This window comes from Oenanthe melanoleuca, chromosome 3 (assembly GCF_029582105.1).
Source record: "Oenanthe melanoleuca isolate GR-GAL-2019-014 chromosome 3, OMel1.0, whole genome shotgun sequence".
Lineage (NCBI taxonomy): Eukaryota > Metazoa > Chordata > Aves > Passeriformes > Muscicapidae > Oenanthe > Oenanthe melanoleuca.
This window is the reverse complement of record NC_079336.1, coordinates 41,295,353-41,310,890: the sequence shown is the minus strand read 5'-3', so window position 1 is coordinate 41,310,890 and position 15,538 is coordinate 41,295,353. Positions and strand designations below refer to the sequence as shown.

The 15,538-nt window shown below is 38.3% G+C and overlaps 1 protein-coding gene across 1 annotated transcript in view; it reads left to right on the top strand.

Moving 5' to 3' along the window:
- PREP (prolyl endopeptidase) overlaps positions 1 to 15,538 on the top strand; it is an 83,367-nt gene that overhangs the window by 54,707 nt on the left and 13,122 nt on the right. Inside the window, exon 11 of the mRNA XM_056487077.1 lies at positions 15,134 to 15,270. Within this exon, the coding sequence (XP_056343052.1) occupies positions 15,134 to 15,270 (137 nt within the window). The remainder of the gene's footprint in view (positions 1 to 15,133; positions 15,271 to 15,538) is intronic.

Sequence of the window (15,538 nt, the reverse complement as noted above, 5' to 3'; positions counted from 1 at the left end):
CTGTATTTGTGCTTGAGATTGTCTCAATCCAAGTGCAGGAGTTTGTGCTTGGCCTTGTTGAACTTCATGAGGTTCACACAGTTCCCATTCTCAAGCTACCAAGGTCCCTGTAGTTGATGCTCCTTCCCTCCAGTGTGTCCACTGCACTGCACAGCCTGGTGTGAGCAAACTTGCTGGGGATACTCTCAATCCTGCTATCATTTTGGTGACGAAGGTGTTACACGATGCCAGCCCAAATGCCAGCCCCATTGACCAGACCACTGAGTGTGATTTTCTATATGAATACGTCATTGTAAGTTGGAAAAAAGTTCAGTAACTTTGAATCTGCACTCATACCAGAGAACTAAAGGCATGTACTTTCAACTGATTCTGAGCAGAGACAAATAATTTTCCCCTTTTCTACAGAGGAATAAGTAATTTTGGTATCATTTTCATCCCTCTCCTAAAAATCCATCACAACCAGAAAGAGTTGTGATTTTTGAAGAGTTGGACTTTCTTTCTTCTCACAGTATTTAGGGTTTGAATCCTGTCTTGGTCTCATGGGATGGAATGAATGGGAATAGAATTAATGCTTGGGGAAAAAAGTTGCTTACTGTTTCTATTTTATTCTTTTTATTTCCTTGAGGTTTTGTATTACAGTAAGGAAGAAAATTAGTTCAAGAAGCATTTGGACAATACTTTCAGGCACATGGTGTGACTCTTGGGTCCTGTGAGGGCTAGGAGTTTGACTCAATGATTCTGGTGGGTCCCTTCCAACTAAGCACATTCTGTGAGTTACTGGGGGAAGAAGGAATGTGACAAACATCACAGTTTTAGTGCTTGCCGCAGTATGGCAGATACCTGCTGTCTTGCAGGGTTGAAATAAGCTTTGAGCTGCTTTTTTCAGAGCTCTCAGGAAGGAGGTTGAAGGCTTTGGCTCTGATCTCACCTAGTGTTTTGGCACCAAGGCACCAGTCTCACTCTGGAGGGCATAAACAAAATCACAGTGACAACTGTGACAGCGCTGGCAGCTTGCCTGTGTGCATGTAGTATCTTACACTGTTGGCATGTGGTTGTTACAAACACCACATTAGTCTGCCATTACCTCTTCCAACTGGAGGTCAGTGAAGAAACACTAACTGAAAATGTAGTGCTCTAGTTTAAAGGCACTTGGAGTTCTTGAAAGTTAAGAGATTGTATATTAAATATGTTAACTATTTGCAGCCACATTACACTTCTTTCTAAGGCAGGAAATTGTCAGAATCAAGGACTTTATGTCTAGATAGAGTATCAAGAGATGGATTTTCTATGATGACCTTAAATGCTCTTGAACTTTTAAATCCGTATGCCAGAGAAGCAGAATAGCAGTTGGTTCTATATCCATTATAATTTAAGTAGCCCCATCCAATGCAGTTCAGATATTCCTTAGGTATCTGGAGTAGGAGCCACACCTCTATTCCAAATAAGAGGATAAAGCAATAGACTTTGCATTGCTTTCCTCATGCAGTTCAAATCCTGTTTTAAGGTCTAAGTGTCTGGATTTGCTCTATCCCTTTCTTATATACAATTGGGGATTGATGCATAGTTTAGGAAGTTGGGAGCTTTTGTTCAGCAGAATGCAGAACAATGGAAATGTGGTTTGGGATGGAGGGGAGTGCAAGACCGCTCCTTGGAAGAATTTGCACACTACTGACCACACAATGTGGGGAATAATACTAAAATATTAAAAAAATACCCTCTGTGTTCATTTGTATTGTCATATAGGCTTTGTGATTCCTAGTTCCAAGCTTTTAATAGTAAATTGTTTATTTTTTTGCAGAGTATGCAGGGAGTTAGAGAGCATCTTAAAATGGAAGCATCTGTAGAACCTTCATGCTCTAGACTTTATAAAAAAATGTTCATTTGTTTCAAGCCTACAAGTTAGTAGTTTAACTAAGCTTATTATGAAATACTATTCTTACACCTTACTCAGTAGAATTTTTGTTTGAACTTGCAGTGGTTTGTTTTCCACTTTTCTAGTGAATGGAGATGTTAGTTGGTTTACCTAACCCCAAGCTGCATTCCATGCTCCATTTCTTTCTTAGAATTCATTAAAACACAAGGCAAAATACCATGGACTGAAGCAGACCTGTAACCATTAAATGTAGTGTAGTGAATTCCTTTTTGCACAGTTTTAAACAAGAGCTTAACAAATCGTAGTGGAGTGTAAAGGATTGCCTCAAATGTCTTAAATGATTGCATTGTTGATTGTAAATAAAAAATAATTTTGATTTTTAATGGGAAAATAAAGAGAGTAAATGGGAAAATACCTTTTGCCAACAAAAATATTTAAAAAGTCATTCACTCAGACACCTTAAATGAATATATGTGTTGAAGTCTTCAGGAATCTCAGTAGGTAGATTCTTCACTGATATAGAGATAATAAAATGATAATGTTGTAGTAAAAATACTTGGGATTTGTCTTCTTTCTAAACAAGTAACTGAAGAATTTCTTCCCTTCTGTTTTTCCTCCAATTTCATGCTTACTCCTCTGATTGCACTCAACTCCAGTAATTAAGCATGAACACATTGTTATTTTAATTAACTCTCTTACTCACAGAATAAGTAAGAATCCTGTTTAATGTTCTCAGTGGGAATCTACTTCCAACTTTTCTTCTCCCATTTGTATAGGCTTATCAGTGTTATTTCTCAAAGGTAATGAATATTATTAACTTCATTCTACAGGAACAGAAACATTCAAAATGAAATTTGTCCGTGGCTTCACATTGATGAGGTGTTGCTCTGGGGATATGGTTTGCTGTTCTAATGGCAGTGGTTTGCTGATCCTCAGAGTTGAGGATGTGGATGAAAACCTAATCAAGACGGTTATTAAAATCTTACACAAATAATTCAGAGAACTTCAGCATCAATAAAAAGCCCCCCTCTTGATAGGTCTAATAGTAATAAAGGCTGACAGCACAGTCTTTTGATCATTATGGTGTTTGTGTATCTTGTATAGTGCAGATTGAATGGCCAATACCATCCATGGTGGAGGTCAAACACAGAATGGTTCCACAAAACAAAAAAGCTTAAAAGCTTCTTTACAGCTGTTTAATTCTTGCTTAAACCAAGTAGTCATAAAAATGGGAAATTTCAGCATAGTCTTCTGCTGAAAGAAAAAAGTGATAGCTGCCCCTTCTCTCACTAAGAGGATAAATGTCAAACTTTGGCATACCAGCATTGTTCAGAATGAGAATGTTCCTCTGCAGAATGGGAATACTTCTAACCTTCTGCCCACTTGTCATTTTTCCTCATGGAGCTTGGCTGGGGGGGTGGGGTGTAATTGTAATGATAATGCTGCTCTGAGGACAGATTGCTCTGGGACCACAGTCATGAGTTTTGTTCACACAGCTGGCAGAAGATCATTAGATGATTGCAGTTGTCATCACTGGCATGGGTCAGCATTCAGGCCACTAACCTAGCAGGGGGACACATTGATGACTGCCACTTAACTAGGCCACCAAGAAAACCAGACTTCTCTGGTTGCGTTTTTCAGTTCTGTGCTAGCAGTGTCACATAAGTGCATTTAGGCAGTAGGTTTCCAAGGAAGGGGGTTCACTCTTAGTAAGGGTAATATATCCAGGTATGTATCTGTCTGTGCCATAGGACAGTGTTTAAATTCAAACAGTTTTCCAGAACAATTATAGTAGCAATTACAGTCATTTATTTGTTAGTGAAGCTCATATTACTTGAAAATAAAATGTTGGCCACTCTGTTAATAGGTATTTGCACATCTGTATTATACATATGGGCAAGTTTTGAAAATGTTTTCTTTGGTTTTAACATGTAGAAGTTTAATACTTATATTTTTAAACCATTTTCTCAAGTTTAACTAATACAGATCCTTAATGCAAGTGGTGGATTTTTGAATAGATCTCTGTTCTCACCAGCTGTTCCTGTAGATTTTGTTACATATGTAAACTCCCTGGAAGGCCTTCACATTTCTCAGTCATGTTTTTATGAAAGGCAAAAGGCAGTAAGAAGGGAAGCACTTGTTCTGTTTTAAAGTCTGTCTTCTCCCATTCTGCTTTTGAAGCCTCTCTTCTTGAAATCATATGTAAAATCTGTGTAAGAGCAATCTCAGAAGTTCATCTAGTCCATTGCAGTCCCAGGAGGTAGGCTACTGGCTTTCCCTGCAAGAAAAGAGGAACCTTCTTCTGCCCAACAGGCAGCTGCAGCTGTGAAGAGAAAAACCTGTAGCAGGGCTGCTGTAATAAACAAGGAGCAGGAAGACTGGGAAAAGGAAGAAACTACTGTGCCTGAATATGTTTGGACATGGTGGTGACATGGGTATGACTGATGTGTCGTGGGCACTATGGCTGGTCACTTCTGCCTCTACCATTCCTGACTGGTTTCTGTCCGCCTTGTGTTTAAAACCTTCGCACTCTCTAGGCAATCTGTCCCAGGTTCTCACTGAGTTCGCTGTTAAAAAGCTTTTGCAGGGAATAGGGGTACACAACATAAAGGTCTCACCTGTATTCCCTTCTTGAGTTCGAAATGTTTTGGTTTATGTCCCTCACTGCTGTGGAAGGCAATTGGTTCTCTCCTAGTTACAGCCAACTTCTGCATATTTAAGGACTGTCACTGTGTGGCCCTCTGTTTTATTTTCCATTAGACTAAAAAGAAAAATCTGCACTCTGTTCAGTTTCTCAAGTGGATTGTATTTCCTGGCCTCCTGTCACTCTGCATCCTCTTCCTGGACTCTGTTTAGATGCTCAGCATATGGTGTGCCATGGTTTCAGCTGAATACAGCGCTCCAGGCTGAGGCTTTGCAAATGTGAATGCAACAGGAGGGGTTACTTCATAACACCTTGTGTTATGTTTGTATGTCCTCATGTAGGGTTTGCCTTTTCCCTAACAATTCATTGCTCGAGTTCAGTTTGGCATGTCTACACTCCAAGATACTTTTCTAAATAACATTCTAGTGAGTTGTTCACTATTCTTTATGTGGTTGCATCTGTCAGGTTATATAGTGTGTTGTATTTCTGGCATAGTTGGATTTCATTTTACTATTTCAGGTAGTTTTGCCTTTTTGTTGTTACTCCTTCCAAAAAGCACTCCCTTGTCCCCTCTTTTCTGCAGTGTCTCAGTGTTTCCTGTTAGCAATTAAGCTTCCCCACAACTCCATACTCCCATTTAAATACTTTACAGTGGATGCATCTCTTATTCTGAATAGTGTCCCTGTAGGCAACTGGGGAACTGGAGTTTTTTCAGAATAGCTGTGGCTCTGGCAGAGCTGAGAGGTTTGTGTTTCAGAGTTGAGGCCTCCAGGCACACACAAGTTCATAACTACTTTAAGCAGTTATTTGTTAGGCTTGGCATGCTGCTGTTACAAAGAGATATAAGGAGGTAGGGCAATGGGCAGAGAACAAATCAGGAGGTTGTTGCTCCTTTATTTACTTGGTTTTTGCAGGACTTGAGAGTCTTAATCATGGACCAGATTCACCAGTGTGATGGACAGCATGGAAATGCAGACCATCACAGGGCCCTTACCAACCCCAGTCTGAAGCAGAACAGAGAAATAAATTACATTTGGAAGATTAATAATCGTGGTTATGCATTAGCTAAAGGAGACAAAACCAAATTAGAACTGCTAAAAAAAATGCAAATAAACTCTGTATAAATATACATATATATATATATATATATATATATATACACAAAATCACTGCAGCCCAATAAAATTATACTTGCTGTCTTCAATGAGGGTCAAAACTGCTTGGTGGCTTCGGGTTTTTGTTGTTATTAATTACCATTCATCATCATGGTGGAAAGCAGATTAATAGAGTTGAGAGTGGAAAACAACAATTTCAGATGTTGGTGAGATCTTACATAGACATATGTAAGATGAAAACCTTTGCAGAAATGATTGAGTCTGTGTGGCCACTACTTGGAGCAGACTCTGCTATTGAAAGGGGAAGAAGGAAGCAAGTTATAGCCAGTCTTGTAACCCAAAATTACAACTCTAGCATTCACTGTGAACGTGATTACCTTAGAAAAGGATGCATATTAACCCAGATGATCATGTAGTGGTTATGATGAGTTCAGTTTATACTGAGAAAATAATTTTTGCTAAGTAGTAATAAGGAGATTTGGGAGGACCTCTGTTATCAGTGTTCAATTGCACAATCACACCTCTTAGTAATATGCTGGTGTTGCTGGCCACTTTGAAGTGCATAGTCTCCATTTATACCAAACACAGAAAAAAAAATTTATTATTAACAGTGGGGCAGATCTTAAAAAGCTTAGTCAATAGCTTTGTCAACAGACTTGGTGGGTTGTTTTTTTCTTAAATTGGATTTACTGATAGAAAAATGAGCTAAGGTAAGTAACCAGAAATACAAAGTTGTGAACTTACAGTGTAAGTGGACCACATGAATGGAATTGTTCTGCAGACCTCTCCTATTTGTCCTCAGTATAAGAATTGAAGTAGTAAAAACTTAAAAATCACAAAATCTTGGGGTGTTCTGAAAAAACATTTATTTGAAGGAAGGGGTGATAGTTCTTTTTCAGTTCACTTTCTGCCCAGAAACATTTCAGTTGCTAATTTTCTCTGGGCTTTTGTCTGCTTATGATGCTGCACAAATTCATCAGTTTGCAATTTTATTGATGCTAATCTAGGTCGTATCTTCATTTAGCAGCTGATTTGATTTTATCAACATAGCTCAGAGATAGAAGGGAAGATAAAATATTATCTTCCCTTAGATTAATTATTTCTGCTCTGTCCTTGCGTCATCTCCCAGGAGACTTATGGGACAAGAGAAGCCTCTGAGAGCGATTATTATTCACAGTAACTAGTATTTCAGCTGTGTATATGAATGATATAAAGAGATTATTTCCTTAGTTCCAGCTTCTATTCTCATAGACAGGGAAAAATTGCTACATAAATTCTCCCTGACAACTCCCTGAACTGCTTGCTTTTCATCCAATTTGTCAATTATTTTTGAAAATACCAGTGTACAGAGTTCCCTGCTATAAAAATAGTCTGGATGCAGAAAAGCTTCAAAGCATAGTCCCTGAAATCAGGGAGTTGTACTTTACCATAAGGACACCGCTGACTTTTTCTTTCTGCCTACTGGTGGTTTTTGAACTGATAGCACTTATACTAGTTGATCTGGCATCATTTGAAATTTGATCTGTTGATTTATTGAGACTTGTTTATTAGTGGTGGATTACATAATGTCCTATCCAAGTTTATTGGCTTTTGCTGTCTTGTTCATGTTTTGCCTAAGAAAGGAAAGATTGCTGCAAACTGTCCTTACTCTTAGGGCTTTAAAACACAAAGTTCCTGTTTTGTTACTCTTTTTTCTCTGCCCTATTCCAAGAGTATTACAAAGGTGCTTCAGCATACTCCTTGGTGTTCCTGGTATGAAGTCCCTTCAAAGTCTTGGTTTTGGCATCTGTCTGGAAACTATGCCATCCGTTCAAATTTTTGCTGGGTTGCTTTGTATTAGATTTGGAATATTTTTTTCCCTAAGCATTGTTACAACAATGAATGAAAACTCATACTTCTCTTCTTGTTACTCTCTGAGTGATTTTTCTCCATTGTACAAATGACTACTACAAATCTGAAAACAATAGTACTGTCTCCACTGGAAACTGTTGAAATCAATAACGTCTGAACCTTAGAGTTATTTTTTTCTAAGATAGCACCCAAGATATTTTACAGGACTTTAATTTTTCATTGACCATTCTCAAGGGATTTTTTTTTTCTCCTTCTGCTACAATTTTGGTGGTTTTTTAATCATGATGGGGCACAAATGAGGAAATTCAAGTTTATCACAGAAAGTAAATTATATATAGCTATAATTTGAGTGAGAAAATTCATATGGGACTGCTTCACAATACTTTTAATGACGTATGTATTTCAGGAAGTACTTCAGAATATATATTCACAGGAAAGTGATTTGGAACTGATTTTGAAACTTGCACTGTCTGGTGTGGATCTGTCTTTCCTTTCAAACCAAAAAAGTATGAATGAATTTTTAATGTTCTACTAGCCACAGGCAGATTTTTGTAGGTGTTTGGTGATTTATAGTGCTTCTGATTTTGGGTAGCCAACTTGACCCCTATAAATATGGTATGATTCTTTAAGGAAGAGAGAGCAGAGTCCTCTGAAATTGCCTGGCCTTTGAAAGTTATGAACAAAGTTTCTTGGCCATGTGAGCATGGATCCTCTTGAGGCTTTGACAAAGCTGAACCTTGACATCCCCATTGTCAAGATTGAATTTTCTCTGTGCAAGAATTTTTGAGTATGAGTTTACAGGTGACATTAGAGCACCCTGAAGTGGATAGATGTCCCTACATTAGGAAGAAAATCCAACAGTAGTTGTATCATTTTCCTGAAGCTTGTAAACACTAAGCAGTGAGGCCATGTTGAGATGACCAAGCAAATTTGAAGCAAGATGGAGTCAAAAACAGGAAAGATGAATTAGCTAGTTGCTAGTGAATGCTAGTTAGTTAGCTAGTTATTAGCTGGTTTGAGCAAATGTATCTCTCTCAGCACATTGGATTAGGTGTGTGCATCTACCACATCATAAAACCATAAACAAGAATAGGTATTGTGAAGTAGCTTGAAAGAAGTAAGTTCTCCTTCTTGATTTACCCATGGTAAGTTGCCTCTACATTTTTGTTTTTAAGAGTTTCTCATTACAATTTGAACTGACTTCCTGCATGATAAAAATGAGTAGTGTTTACTTTCTAATGCCTACACACTACTGCAATGAGTTGTCTCTTGTCAGAGCAGTTTACTTAATGAAGAAAAGCTTGATTTACTGAGAGAAAATGGACTAGCCAGCAGCTGTTATGATTTTATTCATAATAGTGTGCTACTTCCATCAAGACATCCTTTTGCTTGTCTCATGCTATGCTACTTCACAGTAGTACAGTCTCTGAATGCATAAACACAGAGGTAATTCAGAAAAGAGGCTGTAACTTACAAAGGCCCCTGGGACATTCTTCTTTTTAACATGACTGCAGTGTATATTTAAATGAAAAGGTAAATTTATCTGTCTCATATCTGTCTCTACACTGTACACTAAGTCATCTTCAAGGCAAATTGATGAAAGACAAGGAATAACTGTACTTGGCAGATTCTAATCATTCTGCTGCAGGCTGCTCGGAGATCTCACTGAAAGGGGGAAAGGACAACAGAAGAGGCAAGAAGCCTCTCTGGTTGCAGAAGTAGAGGGTGTGTGGGCCTCACTGGATCCCATTTACCACTAAGGCTTTATGTAAGGGGGAGGATACCTTTTAACTTACCTAGAAAAGAGTGATTTAAAAAGCCATTTCTGCCATGCCAGTGTTGCAGGATTTCTCATCTTTTCACCTGTATTTTTCTCTTGTCTTCCCCTATCCTCCCACCATCCTGTGAGATACCTCCCTGCAGTCAGTTGCAGTTAGGCATCTGAACCTAGTAGCAAGGGGACATTTCTTCTAAAAGACCATCTCCTGGCACTTTGCCTCTCTCAGCATGAGTCTGCTTTTTGTGCCCGTACGTGGGTGGGTGGTAAAACAATTTCTTCTGAGCGCTTTCTTGATTATTTTCATAGTAGTTTTGCAAGTGTCTGTGGTGGGTGTCCTTCTTTCTGGGTTTTACCTGCATGAATTTTTACAGTACTGAGTTACTTTGGCCCCTCTCCAGCTCTGTGTTAAGTGAGCTTTGCAACCCACACAGAATTGCTTTGAAGCTAATTTAAGAGATTTAAAGAAGATTGATGAGGATTCCCCTCTGGAGAAAGGAAACCTCAGATCCTGTGGATTTGCTCTGTAGTGATAACAGCTCTCTGTTTTTGGTTTTTTTTCCTGACTTCTGATTCATGCTCTATATACGAATACAAAAAATGGTGTTTAGTAAGAACTGTTCTTATGTGTGGCCATTGGCTGGCTACCAGAGCTGCCTATGGGGCCACTGCAGATCTTATTCTTGGGTCCATACCACTGCTGCAATAAATAGGGAGTTTTGCTTGTGATGTGCTATAGTCTTTAGCCCCAGACCAGTGTCTGTTTTGTAGGGTCAGAGGTGATGAGAGATGGGATGAAATGGACTATGGACAGGTGGTGTGGAAGGCAGCACATGATTAGAATCAGTGAGTTTTCTGCCCTGGCATCTTAAGAGAGGATTTCTCCCTGCCTGCCAGTGCTGCAGTGTTAAGGACTTGCTGATGTGAAGGCAGGGTATTTGTGGCTTGCCTTCCTGAAGCACCGAGTGTTAGGATTTGTCAGTGGGAGATGTTGCAGTGTGGCATTGTTCAGCCTCGGGCACTGCCATCTCTATACCTAAACATAGGTTTGAAAACCTGGATGCCACCAGTGAAGGAAGACTTTCTATAGAGAGTATTCCTTTTAGTTTACTGTTCCAGTCACCTTTCAAAGATACTGGTGTGGGATTTTTAAAACAGTGAACATTTAACAAGGCATTTGGGACATTTGGCAAAATGTGGGCAATGTTATGTGATTGACTATGAATTCCTTACACTTTCCTTCCCCAAATCTCGAAATGCAAATGTTGGTGTAAGTGTGATGGGAGATCTTCACGTAACAAGGGAAATACTTTATGTGAAACTGGATGTTTGAAACTCAGTTACAGGAAATAAAACCTGAATAATCACTCCCTGTAGCCCCTGAGCCAGGGGTTGCTGGGACTGAACACTGCTGTGTGTAATTTTGTGGTGGCTGCAGCAATGTGTAAGGGCAGATGTTCTTACCTGGAAGCAGAAAAAAATTGCTAAATTGTACAAAACTACTGAATCCTGTGTTTGTTTCAGATGAAAAGGAGTTGTCTCAGAAAAACTGTAGAGGAAACATTGTAAAAAAATTATTTTAAAGGCGTTGTGGTGTTAATAGACCTAAATTATTGAACAGAAATTTTTAATAAGGAGCACTCCAGCTTGATCTAGATGCCGTTTTAGTCGCTCTTTGAAAAAGTTTTTGGCATTTCACACAATGGGTGTCAGTTTAATGACAAGTATGGTTCTTACCTGGTTTTGATCAAGCACACATAGACATGGAAACAATTGCTATTTCTGGTATGTAATACCTAATTTTGAAAGAGAGATTGGGAGAGACATTATTAGAATAACTACTGGCTTCCTAAGAATAATTAGCCTGCTGTGACTTAGGGGATGTTTCCAAGTCTCAGAAATGAAAGTTTTATTCTTGTGTATAAAATTCATGCTTTATCTACAGGAAATAAGTCTTTCTAACACGACAAACTAATCACTTTTTAACTGGATTTTAATGTTTTGCCATTAACGAGCAAGTCAGGCAAATGATAAAAGATTTCTGAACATTCAGATAGTGTGCAGAGTTCAAAAAATATATGCACTAGACCCATATTGACAAGATTATTTTGGATTTGTGTTTTACAGCAGTATTTCAAAATCTGTGTTGAATGTTACCTTGGAAATTTAATTTTAAATGTGTAAAGATTTGGGGTTGGTTTTTGTGTAGAAGGATTTTAGGTCTTGTAAAAGTAAGATGACTTCAGGTGCACATTTCTTACCCAAACAATTATAATTACATACATATTTTAATCTCTCCATTGTATAATCAGAGAAAATAGTTCTGAAAGGGAGAAAAAGTGAAACTAACTACTCAGAAGTTGCTGAGGTTTTTAATTTTTAAAAATTGAAGTCTCTATTCAATATCAGTAATTTTAGGTATTTTTAGTTATTTGGCATAATGTGAGTATGCAGACAGATTAGTTTTATTTTTTTATTTGGATGATTGTGTCACTTTATTTAATATTCAAAGATACTGATTTCATATTTATTCACAAGGGAAGTGCATATTGAATGACTGCCCAAATTATTTTTAGTTCTTTTTATAAGTATCAATATTAGGCTATGTTATCTCTGCAGATAAATGGAAGAAAAACATCATCTGCAACCTCTGTTTTTGAAACCTTCTGGTTTTCTAAAATACTTAGTTTTGCCTCCTTGTGACTTGAGATGGAGAGGATACTTCTTGTCATTGCAGAGGGAGAGGTGGATAAATATAGAGCCTTTCTGAATTTAGGTCTGTGTCTACAATGCCAGCTGATAGTTCCCCTCTTCCCTAAGTGAAGATTCATCTAACAAAAATACTGCACATTTAAAGCAAACGATAATTAGGAGGACAAAGACCTCCCCAGGAATGAACGTATTGAACATTTTTATCTTGCTTAAACCCTAAGTAAATTTACAAGCCACATCACAGAACTATTAACTGTATTTGCTTGTAAAACTTACTCTGTAAACTGTCTTTGATGTAAGCATCCATTGACTTTTTCTGGTAAAAAGGGAGTGTAAACTGCTTTTAAAAGCTAAATTTAAAAATGAAAAAAAAGTAACACACCACTCTATATATATATAAATATATATGCACTAAAGAAGAATGATTAAGATTGGGCTCTGTTTTGCTTATATAGATTAATTTTCATGTAATTTGTAGCAGTGAGTAACTGTGCAAACAGTGTTGCTTTCTCCTTCCATCTCAGTAAGTAGACTAGAGGCTATAAATGTATGCTTCAGGCTCTGCCATCTGAACTGAAGGTAATTCTGGCACTGAGACCCCACTGCTGTGTGACACAGGGACATTAGTGTGAGACTAATAGCTACAACTATTCCAGGGCTGCTCTGCTGCTCCAGCACTATGGTCTTAGAATAGCACCAAGGGTTGCACGCAGCAGGAGTGCCCTGTCAACCACACAACATTGCTGTTGCATTCCTAAAGGCTGAAGATACTTATTTTTAGCATGTCTCTCCTTGAATGGTGAGTTTCAGCATTTATAATAATATTTCTGAATTGTTTTGCTCCATCCCTTTAAATTCATTTTCCTAAGTTGTCCTCTTATATATGCTAGCTTTAGTGACTTAAGACCATTTTGGAAAATACATGAACAATGAGTAATATAATGTGACTGGCACAAGTGGATCTCTCGTATCTGTGATAAAGCAGGAAAAGCTAGTACCCTTTTATGAGCATTTACCACTGTAAAAGCTGACAGCATCTGAAGTTAGGCATGAAACACCATCTTGGGAAATCCTTTTTAGGGCTTGCCCTTTGCAGTTTACCTTAATGTTTGAGAGAGAAGCATGTCCCTTTATTGTTACATGAATAAACCATTGGACTTGCTTCAGAGATAACAGCTAATTTAAAGATGAGATTGAATCAGCTGTTGAAAATAGTGTATTTGGAGAAGCTTAAACAGCTTCACATGTCTTAGTGTCCCGCTGAATTGATTTCCACCCCTCCTCTCGTGTGTTTGTCTTGGAGAGAGAGGTAATAATTATTTTAGCAAAGATAGGACTGAAAACCCTTAAATTGCAAATGTCGGCTTGACATGCATCTTTTTTTTCTGTTGAGATTTCATTTAATGGTATGTTATTTTATCTTAACTGACGACAATAAAAGCCCTACAGAAGTCATTTTTCATTGAGTTGTTACATAAAAGATAAAGTTCTCATTCAGAAACCAGCAGTAAAATTAGTGGCATGCTTTATTCATCAGGAAGGGACTGGCCAACAGCAGTAAGTTTCTGGAAATGTTTAGAAAGGCCAGGTGCTTGCTTCCTGAGAATTGCCAGCAACAGCTGAAGTTGATGGATGGCGTTGTAGGGAAGAGTCTCTGGAAGTCCTCATCATCAGCCTCAGCAGTTCTCCTGTTCATCAGTTATTTTATTCGTTTATAGTTTCAAGTAACTATTTAAAGTAAAAATCCTACAAGATATAGTTATGGCAGCAGTTGGAAACAGTGATTTCATCTGTGTAAAAACACCCTTAGGCTTTTTTTTTTTGTTTTTTCCATCTACTGGGCACTGTGAAAAAATGAATTTTTATCTGTAGTATGTGTAGAGGTTTTGGTATAGCCTTTGGAGGTAGATGTGATTTCATTTGAAATTCCTCACGTTTCCTTAGCAATGATTAAACTAAAATTAAAAGTGATTACTTTGTTTTCAGCGTGCCGTGTGGATTTACATGTTTCACATTACAGGCAATGCTCAGAATAAGTGTGTTGCATAGGTTCATATTACTGATGAGGTTCATGTGTTGTAAAAATAGATTGTGTGCTTTACAAATCACTGTAGGACTCTTTCCTTTAAAAGCAGAGATTGTAAACATGTGACTGAATTATAAGAATGCACCATTCTTCGTTTTTTTGTTCTAAGTAGAGTAGAAACTGCAGTGATGTAAAAGCAAGGCAGTGAAAAGGAATCAGCCAGAATTTTAGGACAAGCAATAAACTGCATTCACAACCACGTGTTTTGCTTGACTGGCAAAATATGACACAGTGGATCCCAAATTAGAGTGTGCAGGCAGAGACATGCATCAAAACAAGAAGATGTGGGAACTGTGTTAAGCAATTATAGTTTGTGTACATAGAATTCAGCTTTTAACTTCATTGCTGTGGCAGCTATAGAAAGACATATGAAACCATGTGCTATGTGGATACTTGGTGTTTTGGGAGCTGGTTGCCTTTCAGTAAGAAAGCCAGTGTGCAGCTCAGTTGTCTTACTTAATGGACTGGGGATTCTGCAGGGTTGGGTCTCCTCCCAGTTGCCTCATAATGTCTGAAAATGCACCAAAACTTACAAAAGTTTCTGTCATGGCTTGTGTTAGGACCCTGAGGATGTTGAAGTGTTCCCGAGACAGCCTAAAAGACTGGGCAATGCTTAGTCCAATTTTGCTGGATACAGACTTTCCTTGGTGAATTCATCTGTGCAGGAAATCTGGTTTTAGTTCTGTTTGCTCTCTGCACCTGCTCAGTCTTTGCTCCTTTCACATGTGATGGACCATGCAGCCCTTGTGTTTTCACAGTATTCCCTTGCAGAAATCTGTATTGTTTTTGTAACATTTTCTTAAACCCTCTTGTGTATAGAATTGATGGATTAGATACCTAAAGCTGATACCATCATACCTTTTGAATTGTCTCATTTTGATGCAATTTCCAGAGCTGCTAAGCAGCCAAGGGGGTGGTGCCCCTTACTGAACCTGACCTGGGCAGTTGGTGCAAGTTTCTCGAAGGTTTTACCCATCATACACCATAGATATGGTCACCTCTGATTCTTGTTAACAGCATTTGTAAAGAGTTACAGCACTAAGAGTGTTTCACATTTCTTTTTCTCTTGTCTTAGGTTTTCTACCCTAGCAAAGATGGCACTAAGATCCCAATGTTTATTATTCACAAGAAAGGAATTAAATTAGATGGTTCTCATCCTGCCTTCTTGTATGGATATGGAGGCTTCAACATATCAATTACACCAAGCTACAGGTAAGCAGAGTGATTCACATCTCCTTCTGAAGTATCTGGTATTAACAGCTGTCACAGACTGAGGGCAGGGCGGACCCTGAATCTGACAGGATGTATTTCAGGTTCCTGAAAAGCGAAATGGGGACCATAAGGGCTGCCCAGGCATCAGTTTCCTGCTTTGTTAGTTCTGAATTCCAGGGTTTTACCCAGGCTCACAGAAGAAATTATATCAGAGTAGAGAAGTGCTCTGCTCTTCTGAGGTTTACAACAGTCACCCTGTCCTTAGGAT